The following is an 18,285-nucleotide window of genomic DNA, read 5'->3' as shown; positions in this document are numbered from 1 at the left end:
ACGATTTATTGAAGTGGGTGTGAGAGAATTATTCGGAAAAAAATTAATATTTGGCAACATTGACAAAAAACCAAAAAGTGAATAGGTTTCCATGCAGAGGTAAAAAAAATGACATCGAATCGGCTAAAAAATACAGGGTGTTCTACTTAAACAAACTCGCTGTCTATTAACACCGTAAAAGTGGGATTTAAAAATAATTTCTGCAGATCCGCACCCATCATTTATAGTTGACATTTGCACATAACGTTTTTGATATTTTTTACTAGGAAAGACCGACTCGATCCTGTATACTTTTAGATTAATGACATTATGCTCTTTAGGTTCGGATTACGGTATTTAAAATAAAAATACAACAATAATTAGTGGATTTGTATTCAAAATAAATAAAATTTAATAATGCAATTAGGTAAGTTTCACGTCGCGTGTATTTTATTCTCCTTTAAAACATTTACATAAACATTGTAAAGATACAAATGATTATTTCTCACGAATATACTGAAAAAATGCGACAATTTGGGTTTCTGTCGCTAATTTACACTAACTTACCCTTATCAGATTATAATAAAAGTGTTTTTATGTCTATCCCCTCCCCGACGTTCAGATTTGCATAAAATTAAAACACTTTCTTGCACTTGCATGCGCGCAAACCTGTTTACCCTTTTCAAACATTTGCTTAGTATGCCGGCCAGTCCAGATTTGAATGACCAATTTATTGATTAAAATAAACGGAACGAAAATTGCGCCTGATGGCCCGCCATAGGTCCAATTATTCACCGCCACACTGTAAGGGTAAGTCTGGCGGATTGTTGAAAAAAAATTAAAGCGAGTTACATGAGGTAACATTGTAAGAGGGATTTAATTGAATATGTTGAGGGGGAATACGAAAAGGTGACGGGATACTTCTTATATTACTTACGTCTAAGGGCCATATTCAGTTAAACCCACCACTTAATTTGATTAATTCAATGTAATCGACTTAATGGAACGGAATGCTACGAAATCTGTTCTTTTTTAATTATTGCTCGTGTAGCGAATGTGACTTGAATATTAATAATCATTTGCACTCTCGAAAACCTCGAGTAATTCTTGTTCTTTTTGTTGCAGAGATTTGCAAGGGAATAATATTACGATTATCTTCGAGACGGATTTCGAGCGGCTGGGAAAGCTAAGGGTTCTGTAAGTATATAATACGAAACGACTGAAATACGTTAATCCCTTTGCTATTACAGACAGCTCACTGATAATCGAATACACACGATAGAAAAAGATGCGTTTCAAGATTTGGTCAACATGGAACGAATGTAAGTAGGATTTTTTTTTAAGTTCATTTTGCTAAATCTCTAATTTTAGCCGGCTCAATGGCAATAACATCCGACACATTCCAGACAACTTATTTGCCACCATGAGCAATTTATTTCGATTGTAAGTACATTTTTTTCCATTCCTTGGTCTCTTACAGTGCGGTTATGAAAATTATTATTTAGAACCCTTTTTCCTCGCAGTAAGAATGGAAAAAGGCAGGGAAAAAAGTTACTTTTTAGTGTTGGAATTTTTTGTCAAAATATCGTATGGAAAGTGTTCCTTTTTTCACGATTTTTATTATGCGTTCCCATGGCGTTTAGTCCTACCTATGATCAATAATATCAATCTTTTAGTAACAATAAATCGCGAATGTCAATAATATTTTTCAATTATGGGTTCTTAAGGATCACTATGCAAAACATGCTCGTAATACCATCAAAGGAGATGTACGAGAATTTTTGGATTGGAATTAACAAAACAATTTAGGCACTATTAAGGCAGTACCGTATCGACAGTATCCGCGACTTTTCCTTAACCTACCGATCATGATCGAGTACGGCACAATTGTCACTTGATGTGACACCGTTGTCTTTTCTGCTTGAAAAGAAACTTACAACATTGTGTCGAAATTGTCTTTTTTTCATGAATTTGCTGCAAACACTTGAGGTGCTTTAAAGGTTACAACTGCCTATTTGAGATATTTTTATGTGGAATCTAGTGCCGTAGTCAAAAAATTTCTGCACCACCGTTTCTGGAATTTGACCCAATGTTGGTAATAATACCCTGTATATCTTAATGTCAATTTTTTTGCATTCTTTTTCCTTATTACATTGATGTATCACAATCTAGATTTTTTAAATTTTAGTCATAAATCAAAAATGAAAACCTTATCTTTTATGGTTTTTAAATGGTAGGCCATGGATTCATGGAGATTTTGTTTTGTTTATTGTAACCATGGTAAATAAGCCCATACCAGTCAGTAAAAATGGGTCATTTCAAAAATTGATGATAATTTAAAAAATGTAGGTTGTCATGCAATAATGTAATCAGGAAAAAATGTAAGAAATTGAAGTTAAGATATACAGAGTGTTGCATTTAAAAATACTTACCTTGGGTCAAATGTCAGAAACGGTGATCCAAAAATTGTTTTTGACTACGCCACAGGATTCTACATAAAAATATATCTGAAACAAACGTAGCTAGATTGATTCTGTTTGTGGTATTAAAACTTTCACAAAAAAGTCGTGAAAACGAAGTATTTACCTTTAAAAATATATGTGTACTCGCCTTTCTGCAAAAGACTAAGTGCCTGGTACTTTACCATTGTAAATTACTTTAAGAGTAATTGGTAATTTCAAGCACTTTTTGCAAGTGCTTGGGACTAGGTGCTTTCAAGGGATCAAGGGTGCTTACTCACCATTAAAAAAGTTTTGTTTGTTTAGTTAAAAAAAACTGATTTAAAGAAAAAAAAGAATTCAATACAAAAACAAGACGTATCTTCGAAACTGATTAGTGATAACTGATAATAGTGTTAAAACTTGCATCAGACCCTACACTACATTTTGCATCGGTACTTCCGCTGCAAATAATTTATTGACAATTTCTTTTGTTTTATATTAAACAGGAAATTGCAACTAGAAAACTGTATCATTAAAAAAATTACTAATATTTCTTTTACCTGAAAATTTTCTAAAAATGGGTTTTACGGTCCAGCAAAATAGTAACACCTAAAGGTCATATAAATGTATATGGACAAAAATCAGAGAATGTTGAGTGCCGTTTTAAGAATGCGGGTTATTTGATTTAAGTCCGTTCACACTTTAACTAAAACTCAATTTATGGTTACTATGACAAATTACATAATAAATAACCCTTGAGCTTGGTTTCATTTACAGTGAAATCTATGGAATATCTTTGGTTTCGAAAAAATTAAATTTAATTAGATCAGACACCAAATACAGGGAGTTCTTTTGATTAAGCTTAAGAAATAAAAAATTTTACACTTATACTCTCGTTTAAAATTCTTCTAGTAAGATTCCAACGGATCAATATTTATCTTTGACAATGATCGAGTAAATACATAAACACGACTAACCTTTATTTACAATTTTTGCTTCGAGGTGGAAGATCAGGAATTCTTACGGTTAATCAATTAGGGTTGATATCAGATGATTTTTAAAGGGCTGCATACTTAAACCCGCCGGCTTGTAACAACCTCTCGGCGATCACTCTTTGGCTTGGACTTTGAACATTGATTGACTTCCTCTCGATGTTGATGTATTTGCTGGTTAATGCGATTCGGTCCAAAAAGTGTGTTTTGTACTCAGAACTTGATATTGATTATGGTTTTATTGAACTTTGAGGAAATCTCTTAGGTACGCTTTTCTCCAAACAGCCGTATGCGTTCTTATGAACTTTATTACTATTTGATTTTGACGAACAAGTTTCTTTGTTGTAATTTCGTGCGGCACCTGAACTAACTTCACCTCCCTTTTTACTTGATATCACTGCACAAATGCGTGGTAATGTTTCCCAAGGACTTTGCTTACGAACGCGTTTATTTATGATAGCGGACTGTGTACTTTGCTGAATGGATTTGCAACTTTTCTGCACTTCCACAATCCGCAAATATCCATCGGCATGACAAACTGTGATTCTTTGTGAACTAGGACTCTTTTGCTAACCTATACACTCGATTTACGCTATGTACTTCGCGGCACGACAATTTGCTTTTTCACTCCAATGGTGACACTTGGGCAATTAAAACTGGTTTATTAAAAAAATTTCAACTGGACCAGAACATCGCCCTGAATTCACTAAAGTAGTTTTATAAGCTCGGTTAACCTTACTTTGACCAAATCTATATGGACCTTCTCAGTTTGGTTACCCAAACTCAACCTCTATCTAGCGCCACTATCGACGCACAAATCGTTAATTTCGTGTAAAATAATCCCCTATTTGAACGCCTTTACTTAGTGGTGGATAATGGCGACGATATTTTAGTAATTTTCATTGGTTCACTGGATTTCAGGGCTATATACTAAGCTTCAAAATTCTATAACGTCAACTTATTTTTGCTAAGCTGCGCTTTATTCTCAACGTTGCAGAAGTAACCTAACACGACCTATTTTCAGGGTGTAATTCAAAACCCTAGACAATGGAGCGACAGACACAATTTAGAACATGGACGAAGATGACGAAACCCCGCCGTATTACAATCGACAAAATAAAAACTTGAACTTGAAATTTTCTGCACGCTATAGCTCTAAAATTAACCTGAGAAGTCCCCATGAAACGGTCAGGATAGCAAAGTATCTATATTTTGCAGAGCTTTTCAAATACACACTTATTAGTTATTACGTTCCCACAGCGTTTCAAATCATTTTTAAGCATTACGTCTCCTTTCCGAACTTTTAAGGCCCTTTACAAAAATTTCTCTTCTAAACCTTTCTAAAAAATTAACGGAATTATAGATCCTTTCTGGATGTCTCTCTCTGGTCGTTTACCACTGAAAAGGAGCTAGCATACTCTTTAGTGCCTACAAGACATGTTTAAAAAAAACTCTAGAACATGTCTAAGAAATCCAAAGATCTGTAAAGGGCTACTCGAAATTTGATTTCATTTAGGCGCATTTATTTGGATTTTTGGGATTTTTGTATTTCTGAATGAATTTTTTTTTAATTCTGCGTACTTTCCGAATTTATCTGAATATTTCTAATTTTGAATTTTTGTGTACATCCAATTTTCTAGATGTGTCCCCCTTGAATGCTCTATCTTTCATTCCAATTTTTCCATACTTTTTGTTAAGCATCATGTATACAGGCTGATTCAAATTCGAGGGCCACCATGGGGATCTCAGAAACTGTAAATTTAAATTTGGCAAAGTTGCGTATTTTGATGCTTAACAAAATGCCGTTTTCAAGCTGAACAAATTCCGACTTTTGCAAATTGGTTTTTATTTTTTACCGAATTTATTCAAAAAGATATTTAAAAATAAATGGCGCGTTATTTTGGCCACTTTTTTCCCTCTACAAGAAGCTAGTTTTAAATGATAAGTCTTACGTTTCGTCTCTGGTTAACCATCATCAACTTTGTTTATTCATATGGAAGTCATTTTTACTTTTTGCGGCATTTTCTTCTGATTTTAAAAATGTAAAGCTCGCTATTTTTTAAATATTGTTAAAAAGTAAAAATATCTTCTTTGTTGCCTGGCAAACTTTGTCTTGGGTAGTGTATGTACGTAGTTTCTTGCATTTTTACGAATTAATAGCGTCATTTGTATAGTGTTCAATGCCAAAGTTTCCACTTTTTTGATTTTGAAGTGTTCCTCGACGAAAATCCATACACCTATTTCATTTTTATACTATCATATATCAGTCGAATGTGATAAATCCATATCAAGGTGGATGTTTTACGTGGTACCGCCTTTTATCTCGTGCTTATCAATTATCTCGAGTGAAGAAAGTATTTATATTTTAGGACTATCTCATATTGATTCAGTATTGAAAAATCTGCAGTAGTAAAAAAATGATTTTAACCGCGATACTAACCCTCTTTCTAATAAAAGATGGAATTGCCTATAAAGATTGTGATGGACATGACAGATTTCCTGGTAAGTTAATTCTAGTGAAAAACGAATAATAACACAGTATTGGATGTAGATTATTACTGGAGAGAATACAAAGGCATGCTCCCAGTAGATGCTCTACCTGGAGGTTACGATACTAAAGGCCAAACTACATATATAGGCCAAATGCATGACCCCAAATATGGATTACTTCCTGCCGTTGTCTATGCGGATACCAAGACCCTGTCAACTATGGCAGATGGTCAAACCCGCAGCCTAAATAAGAATGCAAAGGTGCGTGAGGCATTTTAATACCACCTTAATAATTTCGGTAATATTCACCTTAGATTCTTTGCACTGGTGTTCCATCCATGTTTAAATGGATACCTACAGACGTTTCTGCAATTCACCAATTAGCTGGCTATCATCTTGTCGTTGCGGGTACCGAATTAGACCAAATGTTATACGTAGGAAGAACAAAATTGGACGATGGAGAACTGCGAGTTGGTAAAGTTTTTGAATATCACGACGCCTGGAAAGGCCTAAATTTGGTAGTCGATGGAAAGGGGACTATAAAAACTAAATTTGAAATATTAGTGTATGATTTTCAAGACTGTGCTAATTTATAAGCTATAATGAAAAAAATAGAAAGAATTTTACTATGGCACGTTGCTGATTGTTTCTTTTGTTTATTTGCACATCGCATCAGTGAAGTGTTTACAAAAACGGATGTCCTAATCTAATCGAAATTCTTGCACACAATCGGCTTTAAATGGAATCTGCCGAGAACAAAAATATCTGTCGTATGAGTACCTATTTACTTTCAAGCATGGTACCATTGTTATATGGAAAAATTCGTTTTTTTTTTAATAACGTGCATTACCACACATTTCAGCTTACTCGACTTTCATTTCTTTCCGATGTTATGAACACGGTGTAGGTAGTCTATTTACACCTTTCCCCTTTCACTAAACCACTTTTCCAAAAATTAAAGAAAAATCGTCAGACCATTTTCTATTGCAAGGGAAACCAAGGTAAGTTACGGGGTGTTGATTTGGTGGCCCTGTTCCTCATTGTTCATCTCTGATCGGTTCCGACCATAAGTTGTTTAGTTGTATCAACCTACCCATCAAAATTGTTGCTACAGTGCATAAATGATGAAAATTAACAAAGAGTTATATCTCACAATCAAAGTCACCAACACTTATAATACCGAACTACAAATAGACAGTTAATCAAGTCACTATGAAGTCATCACTCGGTTTTCTTAACTTTGATTTTTGGGACTGGAAGTACCTGTTTAGGGTCATAATATTCAAAGGTACATTTACCACTTAAGCCGAATTCAAAGCCGAATTCACTGACACATCATCTTTAAAATCGGTTTAGTAGTTATAGAATTCGCTATTTCTTGTTGAGAATTTACGAAGTTTTTCAAGGCCTCTTAATTGCTTTTGAAGCTACGATTGTTTATAGGTAGTTTAAATATAAACAAGGTAGAACACTTGTTATTTGAATACAATACCGTTATTCATTCACCAACATCGCCAAGAAAACTGAAAGGTGCGCTACTCTGCTCTTCAAAGGACGTAAGTAATCAAATATTCAAATTTGTTCAAAAAAATAAGAGATAATTTGCTTCTTGATTTATTTACAATTACATTAATTAAATTTTAATATTGCTGTCAAATTCATCATGCTCCTAATTATTATCGCTACATTATAGCTTATAAATTAACAAGCTTGATAATCATACACTAATAATTCAAAATCTGGTAGTGCCTTTGATAATTGCTTATTGATATTTACATGTATACCTTTAGCGCCCTCACTATATTCTAAAACTTTAGCAACTAGCAGTTCTCCATTGTCCATTTTTCTTCTTCCTATATACATCATTTGGTTTGGGTGAAAACCTCCAACGACAAAATGATAGCCCGTTAAAAGGTGAATTGTCGAAAGATTTGTAGGTATCCATTTAAACATGTGTTGAGCACGAGAGCACAAAATCTAAGGTAATTATTACAGACATTATTAAGGTGATATAGAAATACATCACTTACTTTTGTATCCTTCCCAGGTTTGCGGGTTAGCTGACTTGCCGAAACCGATAGGGTCTTGGTATCCGGATAAATAACGGCAGGGTGTATTCCTTGATTGGGTATATGAAAGTGGCCTATATATGTAGTTTTGCCTTTGGTATCGCGACCTCCAGGTATAGCATCTGCTGGGATCTCGCCTTTGTATTCTCTCCAGTAATAATCTACATCCAATACTGTGTTATTATTCGTTTTTCACTAGAATTAACTTACCGGGAAATCTGTCATGTCCATCACAATCTTTATAGGCAATTCCATCTTTAATTAGAAAGATGGTTAGTATAGCGGTTAAAATCATTTTTTTACTACTGCAGATTTTTCAATACTGAATCAATATGAGATAATCCTAAAATATAAATACTTCCATCACTCGAGATAATTGATTAGCAACGAGATAAAAGGCGGCACCACGTAAACATCCACTACATAATATGTATTTATCAACCTCACATTCGGTTGATGCATGATGTAAAAAATTAACCATATGGATTTCATGGGATATGACACCAACAATAAGAATAATGTAGGAATCATCGTCAAACACATGCCATTTCTAAAGTTTTTAATTGTGAACAGTGCAATTACACATAAACAGTTAAAGGCCGCCTGGCATACATTCAAAATCCTCCGACACTCCTTTATGGAGATATTTGCACTGAAAGCTTTGACATTACCAATAGAGATGCCTCGTCCTGCCGTTCCACTAGCCTTTTATGAGTACCCTCTTCCGATACTTCGTTGTCAAGGTATTTGCTTCGACTTCACCAATAGATATGTCTCGGCCAGTCGATTCATTTTGCCTGTGAGAGTACTTTCCTCCGCCAAACCGTTTTCGAGATAGACGCTCTTAAAGTTTTGACGTTACCAATGGATATACCTATTTCTTCCAGATATATTCGATCACGATAAGGGATTGAGGAGAAGGACTATGGTTGGAAGAAATTAATTCCTTTCGTTGAGACCTTTCATTACAGTACCATGAAGGATAGAACCAGTTCCGCTCCCTCCCCACCCTCTCTTTTGATAAGGAGTCAGAAAGAAGCGCGGGAAAGTTATAGTTTGTACAAACCAATTTATTTCGATGAGACCTTTCATTAGAATACCATGACTTGGCACCACTAAACGCATGCGTATGCAAAATCTGAGACCAATTGGTTGTGTGTAAAAGTTATACACGTTTCACTTTCAAAAACAGCATCTTAGGAAAGGGGGGGGGGGGGAGCTTAAAACAGCGAAATGTACCTTCAAGGTATATGGTACCTATTGCAAATCCAGGGCTCTAGAACCATTCCCCTAGAAGTAGTTCAAAACGGCAGAAGCGGGCCCGGACGGACGGACAAAACGCATACGATAGCACATTTTTTTAATGGAAGGAAAAGGGAGATATAATGGAAATGGAGGGGTGAAAAAAGAGATAAAAGAAATTAAATATTTAGTCTACCAAATGCAAAGAAATAATTGTGGGAAAATGCGCAGGTAACAGAATGAAGGAAAAATGGGATGGCGGCGACGAGACAGGTGTGGGGAATTGGAGAGAGGGGGTTCAAGAATGATTGTAGACCAAGAAAGTATCTAATCGATGCAATTGTGAGAGGAGTGCTTATGTAAGGGATGGGAAGAACTGTAAGAAGTGCACAGAAGATATTAGAAATGGGTATTAGGGTTAAAACACTAAATTGTACATTAGAGGAAGAAACAAAAATGGAAAAGATAAGGATAGCGTCGGGACGCAGAACGGTAAGATTAGGCCGATAGAGAAAGCTTGGCAACGAGGGGCGAATATGGGACGGACAAAGAGAAAAATATTACGAAAGAAATGGATACGGACGTGCCGAGGTCGAAAGGAGGAGAGGAGTAAGAGAAAAGATGGAAAATGACCTGGCAAAAAAGGGATCTCGATGTACAAACAGCACAAGATGAAGATAGAGAGCGGACGTGCTAGTAGTAGTTAAAACAGCTAATAATGGAATATATTTGAAAATATTTGTGGGAAGGAGGGAAAAAATATTCTATCCAGATTTAGATGTGGAAATGAAGAGAGAGGGAAAGAAAAATGCAAGCAGGAACAAAGAAAATTTAGAATATACTGAAAGGAAGAAGAGGACAGGACGTAGAACACATGTACGGAAATAACAGGGAGAAGTAGGAATGAGGTACTGGATGAGGGGCAAGGAGGTGAGAAGTGGTTGAGGGGGATACTATAGAAAAGAGAAGAAAAAAATCGCATTTTAGTTATAATTTATATTGTAGAGGCGGTAAAACTGTGCATTTTTGTCTACTGACTCGAAAAAAAAAACAAAACAACATCACATTTTTGAGATAATAACAAAAATATGACTTTTTTATACGGAACACCCTGTATATTATTACAACGAATGACAACTTAGTAATGTCTCTACAAAAGTTCTTAATGCGGTGAAGTATTATGAACAAATCATTTTCATGGATAACTAGATCGGAATGAAATTGAAAAATCTTGGTTATTTGAAGTATTTTCGGTATGGTTCTGGTGCATCAAAAAGTGTTGTAGAGAAATTAATAAGCTGTGATATGGTATAATAATATACAGGGTGTTCCATGTAATAAAGCCACATTTTTGTTATTGTCTGAAAAATGCGATGTTGTTTTTTTACTGATTTGGATTCGATAGACAAAAATACACATTTTTAGTAATTTACGTCTTTCTAACTCTACAACTAAAAAAGTTAGCAATAGTGCCGACTTAATTTGAAACAGACTGTATGTACCTATTAGTAGACTGCCCTGCCAAGGCTAAGCGCGGATACTGCAGGTGAGAGAGAAGGGACAACTAAGAGGTAAGCTCTCTTTATCATACCAATACTTATATACCTATATCAACATAAAAAATACCTAAAAATCACTCCACGGGTGTAGATCTGATGAAAATTTCTCAAAAATCATGAGAGTAATAATCGAGTCTTCACAAAAGAACCTTTTTTAAATAAATAAGTTGATTAATTTCAATTTTATTACCCAAACCTCTTTTCTTATAGTGCCGTAGAAATGGGAAACATGCAATTACAGTGAAAAGATCTACGCCCATGGTTTGTATTGACCTATAATTTTAGATGTTTTTTGTCGCATAAAGCTAGGTCATCATTACAAAGTTTGCCAAAGTCGTATAGACTGTTTTAAATTGAATACAAAAAAACTTCCAGGGTCGTATATCGCCCAAACTTTGCAACTTTGTACAATAATTAGGCTGTTGTAAATGCGGTTCTGGGACACCCTGTATATACACCATTTTCTGAATATCTCGCACAACTCACATAACTCATATACATGAAAACAATAAAGTACGAGAGCGTATGTGACGTAATCTTTCCGAGAAATATGACGTGTTTTATTCTCGAATATTCGCGACCGCTCGGGAACCTTCGACTTTACTATATAAGCAAATCGGATTGCGTTACAGTTTAGTTGCAATTTGAACGCCGAAGTAATAAATGGTTCGCGCCGTTATTCGTGAGTAATACTTAATACTTTTACTGTTATTTTGTTAGACAGTTAACATTTTTCCTCATATCAATAAAAATAAATTAAAAATTTCATCAAACACCCTGTACATGCTAAATTTAATTTATGTTCACGCTGCCCAATAATATGACCCAAACATCAACGATACCCTGAAATTTCTTTCGAATTTTATCAAAAAGAATAGGGTTACAGAGATTAACAATACACAATTACTCTGAACCTTGAAATCTATAGCTTCAAAATTACGTCATTCGATGTGGTGGACCAACATTTGCTCGAAAAATTTCGGAAAAATCGCGAAAACTCGAACACTTGTTTTACGATTTTCACCAGATCTTCGCGAAGGCCAACTAGTCACAAAATTTGAACTTGATAGCGTGAAAATTGCGACCTGTATCGCAGTGATAAGAAAGCGTTACGCACACATACATACAGACATTTTTTTTAAATTACATTTTCACGATCCCGGGACCTCATTCGAAACTTCTATGGTGAAATTTTTTTGACAAACAAAGCGACATGTCATTTCAATTCGATTTTATTAGAAGCATCTTGGGATACAGAATTTATAAGCACGAAAATCCGACACAATCGAATACCGAACGATCCTCGAGAGCTTGACATTTTACAACGCATCTAAGGGGTTGATTCTATCCCACCAGATCAGCACAGCTTGTAAAACAATTTTTTTAATTGGGAATTAGTTAGGACCTTTATTCGAGGTGCCTACATACAAAATATCATGCAATTCGGTTCATCACTAACGGAGATGTCAAAAGGACCTTCCTTATTTTCTGGTCTACATTGTCAATCCACGAACTCCGATCTACCAAATTTTATAAAGAATCCATCTGCCAAATTTCATCGTAATAGGTACATCCATTCTCTTTTCAATCGATGGACATGAAGCCATCGAGCGAGCGAGCAAGTCATCGGACGATTGGAGGAAAGCATAATCGTACACTCCTGGTGTGGTGCTAGATCTATTACTTTGGTGCTAGGTATAGTGCTAAAACCTTGGGGGTTTGGCAACCCATAATGGAGAGAGGAATTTAAGAGGTTAATCAATTAGGAATACAAGATGGCAAAGTTTATTGAAAAATTACTTAAGTATCACACCTAATTCATTATGACTTAGTCTTGGATGGAATAACACACTCAGGGTTATTATAGTCGTAAACTAAAATTTCAAAACTATTAAACGCCCGTTTTCCGTTTTGAAACAGAGTTTCAAAACGCGGGGTTTTATCTTTAATGAATGTACCAACACGAAGTTCCATATCAAAATTCACTCTTCCGAAATACAAGGCATCATTTACAGTAAGGTGGTAGCCGGCACTAACTAATGTATATTTGGATTCTAACTTGCCAACGTCTGTTGGATTTGTAAGAATCCACTTATATCTGCAAGGATTAGGAGTGCACAAAATCTAGAATGTAATACCAATTAGTAGAAGATTTATGAAGTTACACTTACTTTTGAATATAATTCCCCTTTTATTTTTTTATCACCGACAGTTGCTAAAACAAATTTATTTCCCTTAGTGGTATAGGCAGGAACCACTGCATTTGGTGAGTTATACGTCTGGGCAAGATATGTAGGATTTCCCGATTTGTCGTAACCTCCAAGAAGTGCATCTTCTGGGATCCTGCCCAAGTAGTCCCGCCAGTAATAATCTGTACAATGTGCGGAATTAAACCTGTTTCATTTTTTAAACGAAATGTCTGCTTACCGGGTTCTTGGCTGAAAGGTTCACATTTTACGTATATAACTGCTATGAGAAAGAGAGTGAAAATAGTTAAAAATTTCATCCCGTTTATGGAAAAATATTGGTGATATTTCACTTATTTTGCTTTTGATACTAAATAAATATCAATCTGTAGCTATACTTATATCGCCGATGATAATTCACTGATAGGCAATCTGGCGAGATAATTGAACCATTTTGGAACGTGGACACATATGTAAAAATAAACAAGTTAAAAAATAATCGTAAGACAAAAAGTGCAGTATTTTTTGTGAAAAAAAGATGATTAATGGGGCTCTTTGCACATGAACATTTAAAGACCGCCTGCATTCAAAATCCTCCGACACTCCATATTCTGCAGATATTTGCACTGAAAGCTTTGACATCATCAATAGAAATGTCTCGTCCTGACGTTCCATTTGCCTTTTATGAGTACCCTGTTCCGACATTTCGTTGTCAAGATATTTGCTTCGACTTCACCAATAGATATGTCCAGTTTAGTCGATTCATTTTGCCTTTGAAAGTACTTTCCTCTAACAAACCGTTTTCAAGATATTTGCTCTTAAAGTTTTGACATCACCAATGGATATATTTCTTCCAGACGTCCCAATCGCTCTTTGTGAATACCCTCTTCCGACAATCCGTTCTGGAGGTATAAAGGAATATATCCGATCACGATAAGGGGTCGAGGAGGAGGACTACTATATGATTGGTAAAAATTGATTCCTTTCGTTGAGATGAATGATCTCCCCCCCCCCCCCGATCCCTTCTTTTGATAAGGAGTCGGAAAGAATGGCGGTAGTTGGTAGAAAACGGTTCTTTTCGTTGAGACCTTTAATTAACATACAAATAATACATTCATGAAAATTCCACGAATTCATAAAATTAATTTTTGCCCTCGCCCGCCCTCCCATTTTTCAAAAGTTTTACTTGGTACCACTAAATGCATGCGTATGCAAAATCTGAGACCTGGTTGTCGTATGTAAAAGTTTTACTTTCAACAACAGCATATCTCAGGAAATAATTCCCCCTAAGACAGCGAAATGTGACGGCCGTCTAGCACCCCTTCAAGGTATAGGCTACCTACTACAAACAATTCCAGGATTCTAGGGGACCATTCCCCTAGAAGTAGTTCAAAACGGCAGAAGTGGGCCCGGACGGACGGAAAAAACGCAATAAAATAGCGCATTTTTTCATTCTTAGAAAATGCGCTAAAAATTCGTTCCACGGTGCAAGCCCCGACAGCCCAATAGCGAAAATAGGGCAATATCTCTTAAAATGAAGATCTAGGAGCCGCACAGCCGTAAGGATGGACAGATGTATCCAGATTTTTTTATTTTGCGCTAAAAAAGCTTCCGAAACTAAATTCCGGCAAATTTCTGATTATCTCCCATTAGTTATCATATCCGTTTAGAAATTTAGCTAAAAAGGGGGAATTGCACCATGGTTTGTGATTGCGCGGTTGCCCATTGCTAATTGTGATAAGAATCTCGGTCGAAGTTTCTTGGAAAAATATGCCGAGAATGTAAAGACCGTTTTCTAATATTTTTAGCGCATTTCCACAAAAATAAAATAAAAATGCGCTATTGTGGCCACTTTGTCCGTCCGTCCGTCCGTCCGTCCGTCTGTCCGCTAACTTTGCGACGCTACTAGTTTTTTATCTTAAGAGCTATTGTTCTACTTTTTTCGCTATTTGGTTCGTTATGGTGTCGAGTCTTGCACCAAGGAAGGAATTTTTTCTGTACCGCTTACAAAAAAAGTTATTGTAAAAAAAACAAAAAAACCGTTTTTTACATGTTCCATAATTTTACCCTTTTGCCGTTTATTAACGATCCTAGAGATCGTTTATAATTTTGCATTGCTATCTCTCGCCTGCCGGTTGATCTCTCCGTCTGTTCCTTTGTCTGTCTGTCCATCTATCTGTCCGTGTGAACGATAACTTTGTTTAGAAATGTTCGATTGCTTTTACATCTCCGTTAGTTATGAACTGAATTGCATGAAATTCAATATGGGCATAGATTTAGCCATATAATACGCAATGCCAAAAGTTGGATCGAATCGATTCAAAATTCACAGTGCCCTTTTTGCATCTCGACCATTTATAAACCGAATTGCAAACTTTTTTACTTATAAAAGTATTTGAATGAAATTTGATACATAGGCACTTGGAATAAAAGAAAATCAAACGCCAATTTCAAAATTTGGTTTTGCGCATGCGCAGTGCCAACTTTTTTATTTATGGAAGAATTTTAACGAAATTTGATACATAGGCACTTGGGATAAAGGAAAATCAAACGCCAATTTCAAAATTTGGTTTTGCGCATGCGCAGTGCCAACTTTTTTTATTTATGGAAGAATTTAAACGAAATTTGATACATAGGCACTTGGGATAAAGGAAAATCAAACGCCAATTTCAAAATTTGGTTGTGCGCATGCGCAGTGCCAAGTTTTTTATTTATGGAAGAATTTAAACGAAATTTGATACATAGGCACTTGGGATAAAGGAAAATCAAAGGCCAATTTCAAAATTTGGTTTTGCGCATGCGCAGTGCCAACTTTTTTATTTATGGAAGAATTTAAACGAAATTTAATACATAGGCACTTGGGATAAAGGAAAATCAAACGCCAATTTCAAAATTTGGTTTTGCGCATGCGCAGTGCCAACTTTTTTATTTATGGAAGAATTTAAACGAAATTTGATACATAGGCACTTGGTATAAAGGAAAATCAAACGCCAATTTCAAAATTTGGTTTTGCGCATGCGCAGTGCCAACTTTTTTATCTATGGAACTATTTAAGTGAAATGTGATACTTAGGCGCTTGGAACAAAGGAAAATCTAACATTAGTTTTAAATTTTAGGTTTGCGCATGCGCAGTTCCAACTTTCTTATTTAGAAAAGCATTGAAATGAAATTCTTCTCATAAACTGAAATTGAAGTAGCACGTCAACAATGGATTGCCCATGTGCAACGCTCTTTCATATTTGTGGCCGGATTTTTACGATTTTAACAGAAGTTGCATCTTACAAATGGGAAATGAATGCAAGTGGAAATGCGCTTTATGTAAATCGTTTACGATTACTTTTTAATTTATTATACCTGAATCACAATCTCCGTTTTAAACACTCAAATGCGTGCGAAAAAAAGGCCTTTAAAACACACGTGCTTTAAAGTTGCTAAGTAACGATACTTCAAGTATGACTTTTGAAACTGTCATCTGGGGCTGAAATAAAAGATCCTCTTAGGTCGCTTTCTGTAAATGCAGAACATTTCTTTGGCTTTTGTACCTATCCTTTGGTTGAAGCTTTTACAAACGCGCGTAATTTAGGGTATGCTTCCAAATCTGTTCCACTTTTTAATCCCAGCAATAAGTGAAGTTTTGAATGAATGCACCAAAAGATAGAAGATTTAAATACCTTTGACATTTCCTTCATATATGCCAGCATTATCGATGCATTTAAGACTTTATTCGTAAGTAACTTCCTATTCATCCATGGAAACAACTTTTCATATTCTTTATAATAGGCTTTGCTGGAGTTGGATTTTACACCTACCAACGTTTGTTTAGATTTTACAACAATCGATTTAATGGGCGGTGTATTATCTTTTTCAACGGAAATCGTTGAATTCACAAAGACGATGATTTTTATAAGCAAACGTCAAGTGACATTTCCATGGCAATCGTGAAATTACGAACACCCAGCCCACTTAATTAGACATGTATATTTGAGTATAACGTCAATATGACTTCATTGTATTTCCTATTTTTAAATTATACTGCAGGTATAATAAAAAATACTATAAGATACACGTGTATAATTGGTCTTTAAAGCACTTGCAACGTTAAAGGCACTCCGCTTTGCGTCGTGCCCTTAAACTCGTTGCGCATGCTTTAAAGACTTGATTATACACTTGTATCTTAATATACTATTTCTGAATAAAATGGTATTACAGTTAGAACAATATGTAAATTGTTGTAATATAGTGACCCTTCCTATGTTTATGTTACGTGAAAAGAAAATGGCTGTATGCCATTTGTTTGTTACCTAATTGGCGAAACTTTATGGAAAGCATGGACATTTATATCTTTTGTTTTCGGTCGCATTTCTCTAAATAGATAATTTTCACGAAAACTTATGATTTTAGATGGGAAATACACACAAAAATGCAATTTATTACTAATTGATTTGATCTAGCAATGTGTCAAACCTAGTTACTTTTCTAGTAACTTGCAAATCTGATTACTTTTTGATTAAAGCTTCCCCTAAACACTCAGTTATTTGTCACTGTTCAGTCAGTTCAGTCCAGGCATGAATGTGTGGGGATGTTTCGCGCAAAGCTTGGACTGAACTGACGCGCGGCTCGTGAACTTTCAGCGCGACGAAACTTCTGGGTTCAGTTCTTAATTGTCGGCCATTTTCTCCTTTTCTTTTGCAAAAACACTTCAATTACAGTGACAGCAGTGACATTTCCGTGACATTTTCGATTGCGACTGAAACTTCCCACTGAAAATTGTACATTAACCAGGAAAAAATGACTTGGCGCGTAGTGATGTTTTTTGAATCGTCTGTAGGGTGAAAGTTACCTTCTGTTAAGGCATGGCAGTTCACTTGACAGTTGCGGCGCTTGATAGAACTGAGGGCCGGTTTTAGAATCGGCCCTATGCGCGCTAGCGGAGTTTCAAACCTAGTTACTTTTGTAGTGATTTTTAGCGCATTTCTTAAGAATTAAAAAAAATTCGCTATTGTTTGCGGTTTGTGCGTCCGTCCGTCCGGACCCAGTTCTACCGTTTTGGACTACTTCTAGGGGAATGGTCCTAGAGTCCTGGAATTTTTTGCAGTAGGTAGCCTATACCTTGAAGGTGTGCAACGTGCATAACTTTTACATGCGACAACCCATTGCTCTCAGATTTTGCATGACTTTAGTGGTGCCAAATTAAACTGTAGAAAATGGGGGGGGGGGGGGGGAGCACATGTTCTACCCTTCATGGTACTTTAATGAAAGGTCTCAACGAAAGGAATTAATTTATACTAACCATAGTCTTCCTCCTCGACCCCTTGTCGTGATCGATT

At 35.7% G+C, this 18,285-nt stretch overlaps 3 protein-coding genes across 5 annotated transcripts in view; 2 read left to right on the top strand and 1 right to left on the bottom strand.

Annotated features, from left to right (window-relative positions):
* The window catches only part of LOC116164280 (protein slit), a 270,589-nt gene that overhangs the window by 214,524 nt on the left and 37,780 nt on the right, over positions 1–18,285 (top strand). For all 3 annotated transcript variants that reach the window (XM_031478426.1, XM_031478427.1, XM_031478425.1), the window contains exons 3-5: positions 1,105–1,176; positions 1,230–1,301; positions 1,351–1,422. In XM_031478426.1, coding sequence (XP_031334286.1) covers positions 1,105–1,176; positions 1,230–1,301; positions 1,351–1,422 — 216 coding nt within the window. The remainder of the gene's footprint in view (positions 1–1,104; positions 1,177–1,229; positions 1,302–1,350; positions 1,423–18,285) is intronic.
* On the top strand, positions 5,788–6,540 carry LOC116164286. Its single transcript, XM_031478437.1, has 3 exons — positions 5,788–5,914; positions 5,964–6,163; positions 6,217–6,540. The coding sequence occupies exons 1-3, from the start codon at positions 5,830–5,832 to the stop codon at positions 6,496–6,498; spliced, it is 567 nt and encodes a 188-aa protein (XP_031334297.1). The 5' UTR covers positions 5,788–5,829; the 3' UTR covers positions 6,499–6,540.
* On the bottom strand, positions 7,501–8,320 carry LOC116164287. Its single transcript, XM_031478438.1, has 3 exons — positions 8,182–8,320; positions 7,933–8,132; positions 7,501–7,879 (listed from the first exon to the last, which is right to left on the bottom strand). The coding sequence occupies exons 1-3, from the start codon at positions 8,264–8,266 to the stop codon at positions 7,604–7,606; spliced, it is 561 nt and encodes a 186-aa protein (XP_031334298.1). The 5' UTR covers positions 8,267–8,320; the 3' UTR covers positions 7,501–7,603.

Source organism: Photinus pyralis, unplaced genomic scaffold (genome assembly GCF_008802855.1).
Source record: "Photinus pyralis isolate 1611_PpyrPB1 unplaced genomic scaffold, Ppyr1.3 Ppyr1.4_LG2, whole genome shotgun sequence".
In the NCBI taxonomy this organism is placed as follows: Eukaryota; Metazoa; Arthropoda; class Insecta; order Coleoptera; family Lampyridae; genus Photinus; species Photinus pyralis.
Note: the sequence above shows the minus strand (reverse complement) of the source record. Positions and strands in the feature narration are given on the sequence as shown.

Excerpts from the sequence above, each read along its gene's own strand:
- LOC116164286 (XM_031478437.1), top strand. The coding sequence starts at position 5,830 with ATGATTTTAACCGCGATACTAACCCTCTTTCTAATAAAAGATGGAATT. Across the intron at positions 5,915-5,963 it reads TGGACATGACAGATTTCCTG|ATTATTACTGGAGAGAATAC; the intron begins GTAAGTTAATTC and ends TATTGGATGTAG. Across the intron at positions 6,164-6,216 it reads GCCTAAATAAGAATGCAAAG|ATTCTTTGCACTGGTGTTCC; the intron begins GTGCGTGAGGCA and ends TATTCACCTTAG.
- LOC116164287 (XM_031478438.1), bottom strand. The coding sequence starts at position 8,266 with ATGATTTTAACCGCTATACTAACCATCTTTCTAATTAAAGATGGAATT. Across the intron at positions 8,133-8,181 it reads TGGACATGACAGATTTCCCG|ATTATTACTGGAGAGAATAC; the intron begins GTAAGTTAATTC and ends TATTGGATGTAG. Across the intron at positions 7,880-7,932 it reads AACCTGGGAAGGATACAAAA|ATTTTGTGCTCTCGTGCTCA; the intron begins GTAAGTGATGTA and ends TAATTACCTTAG.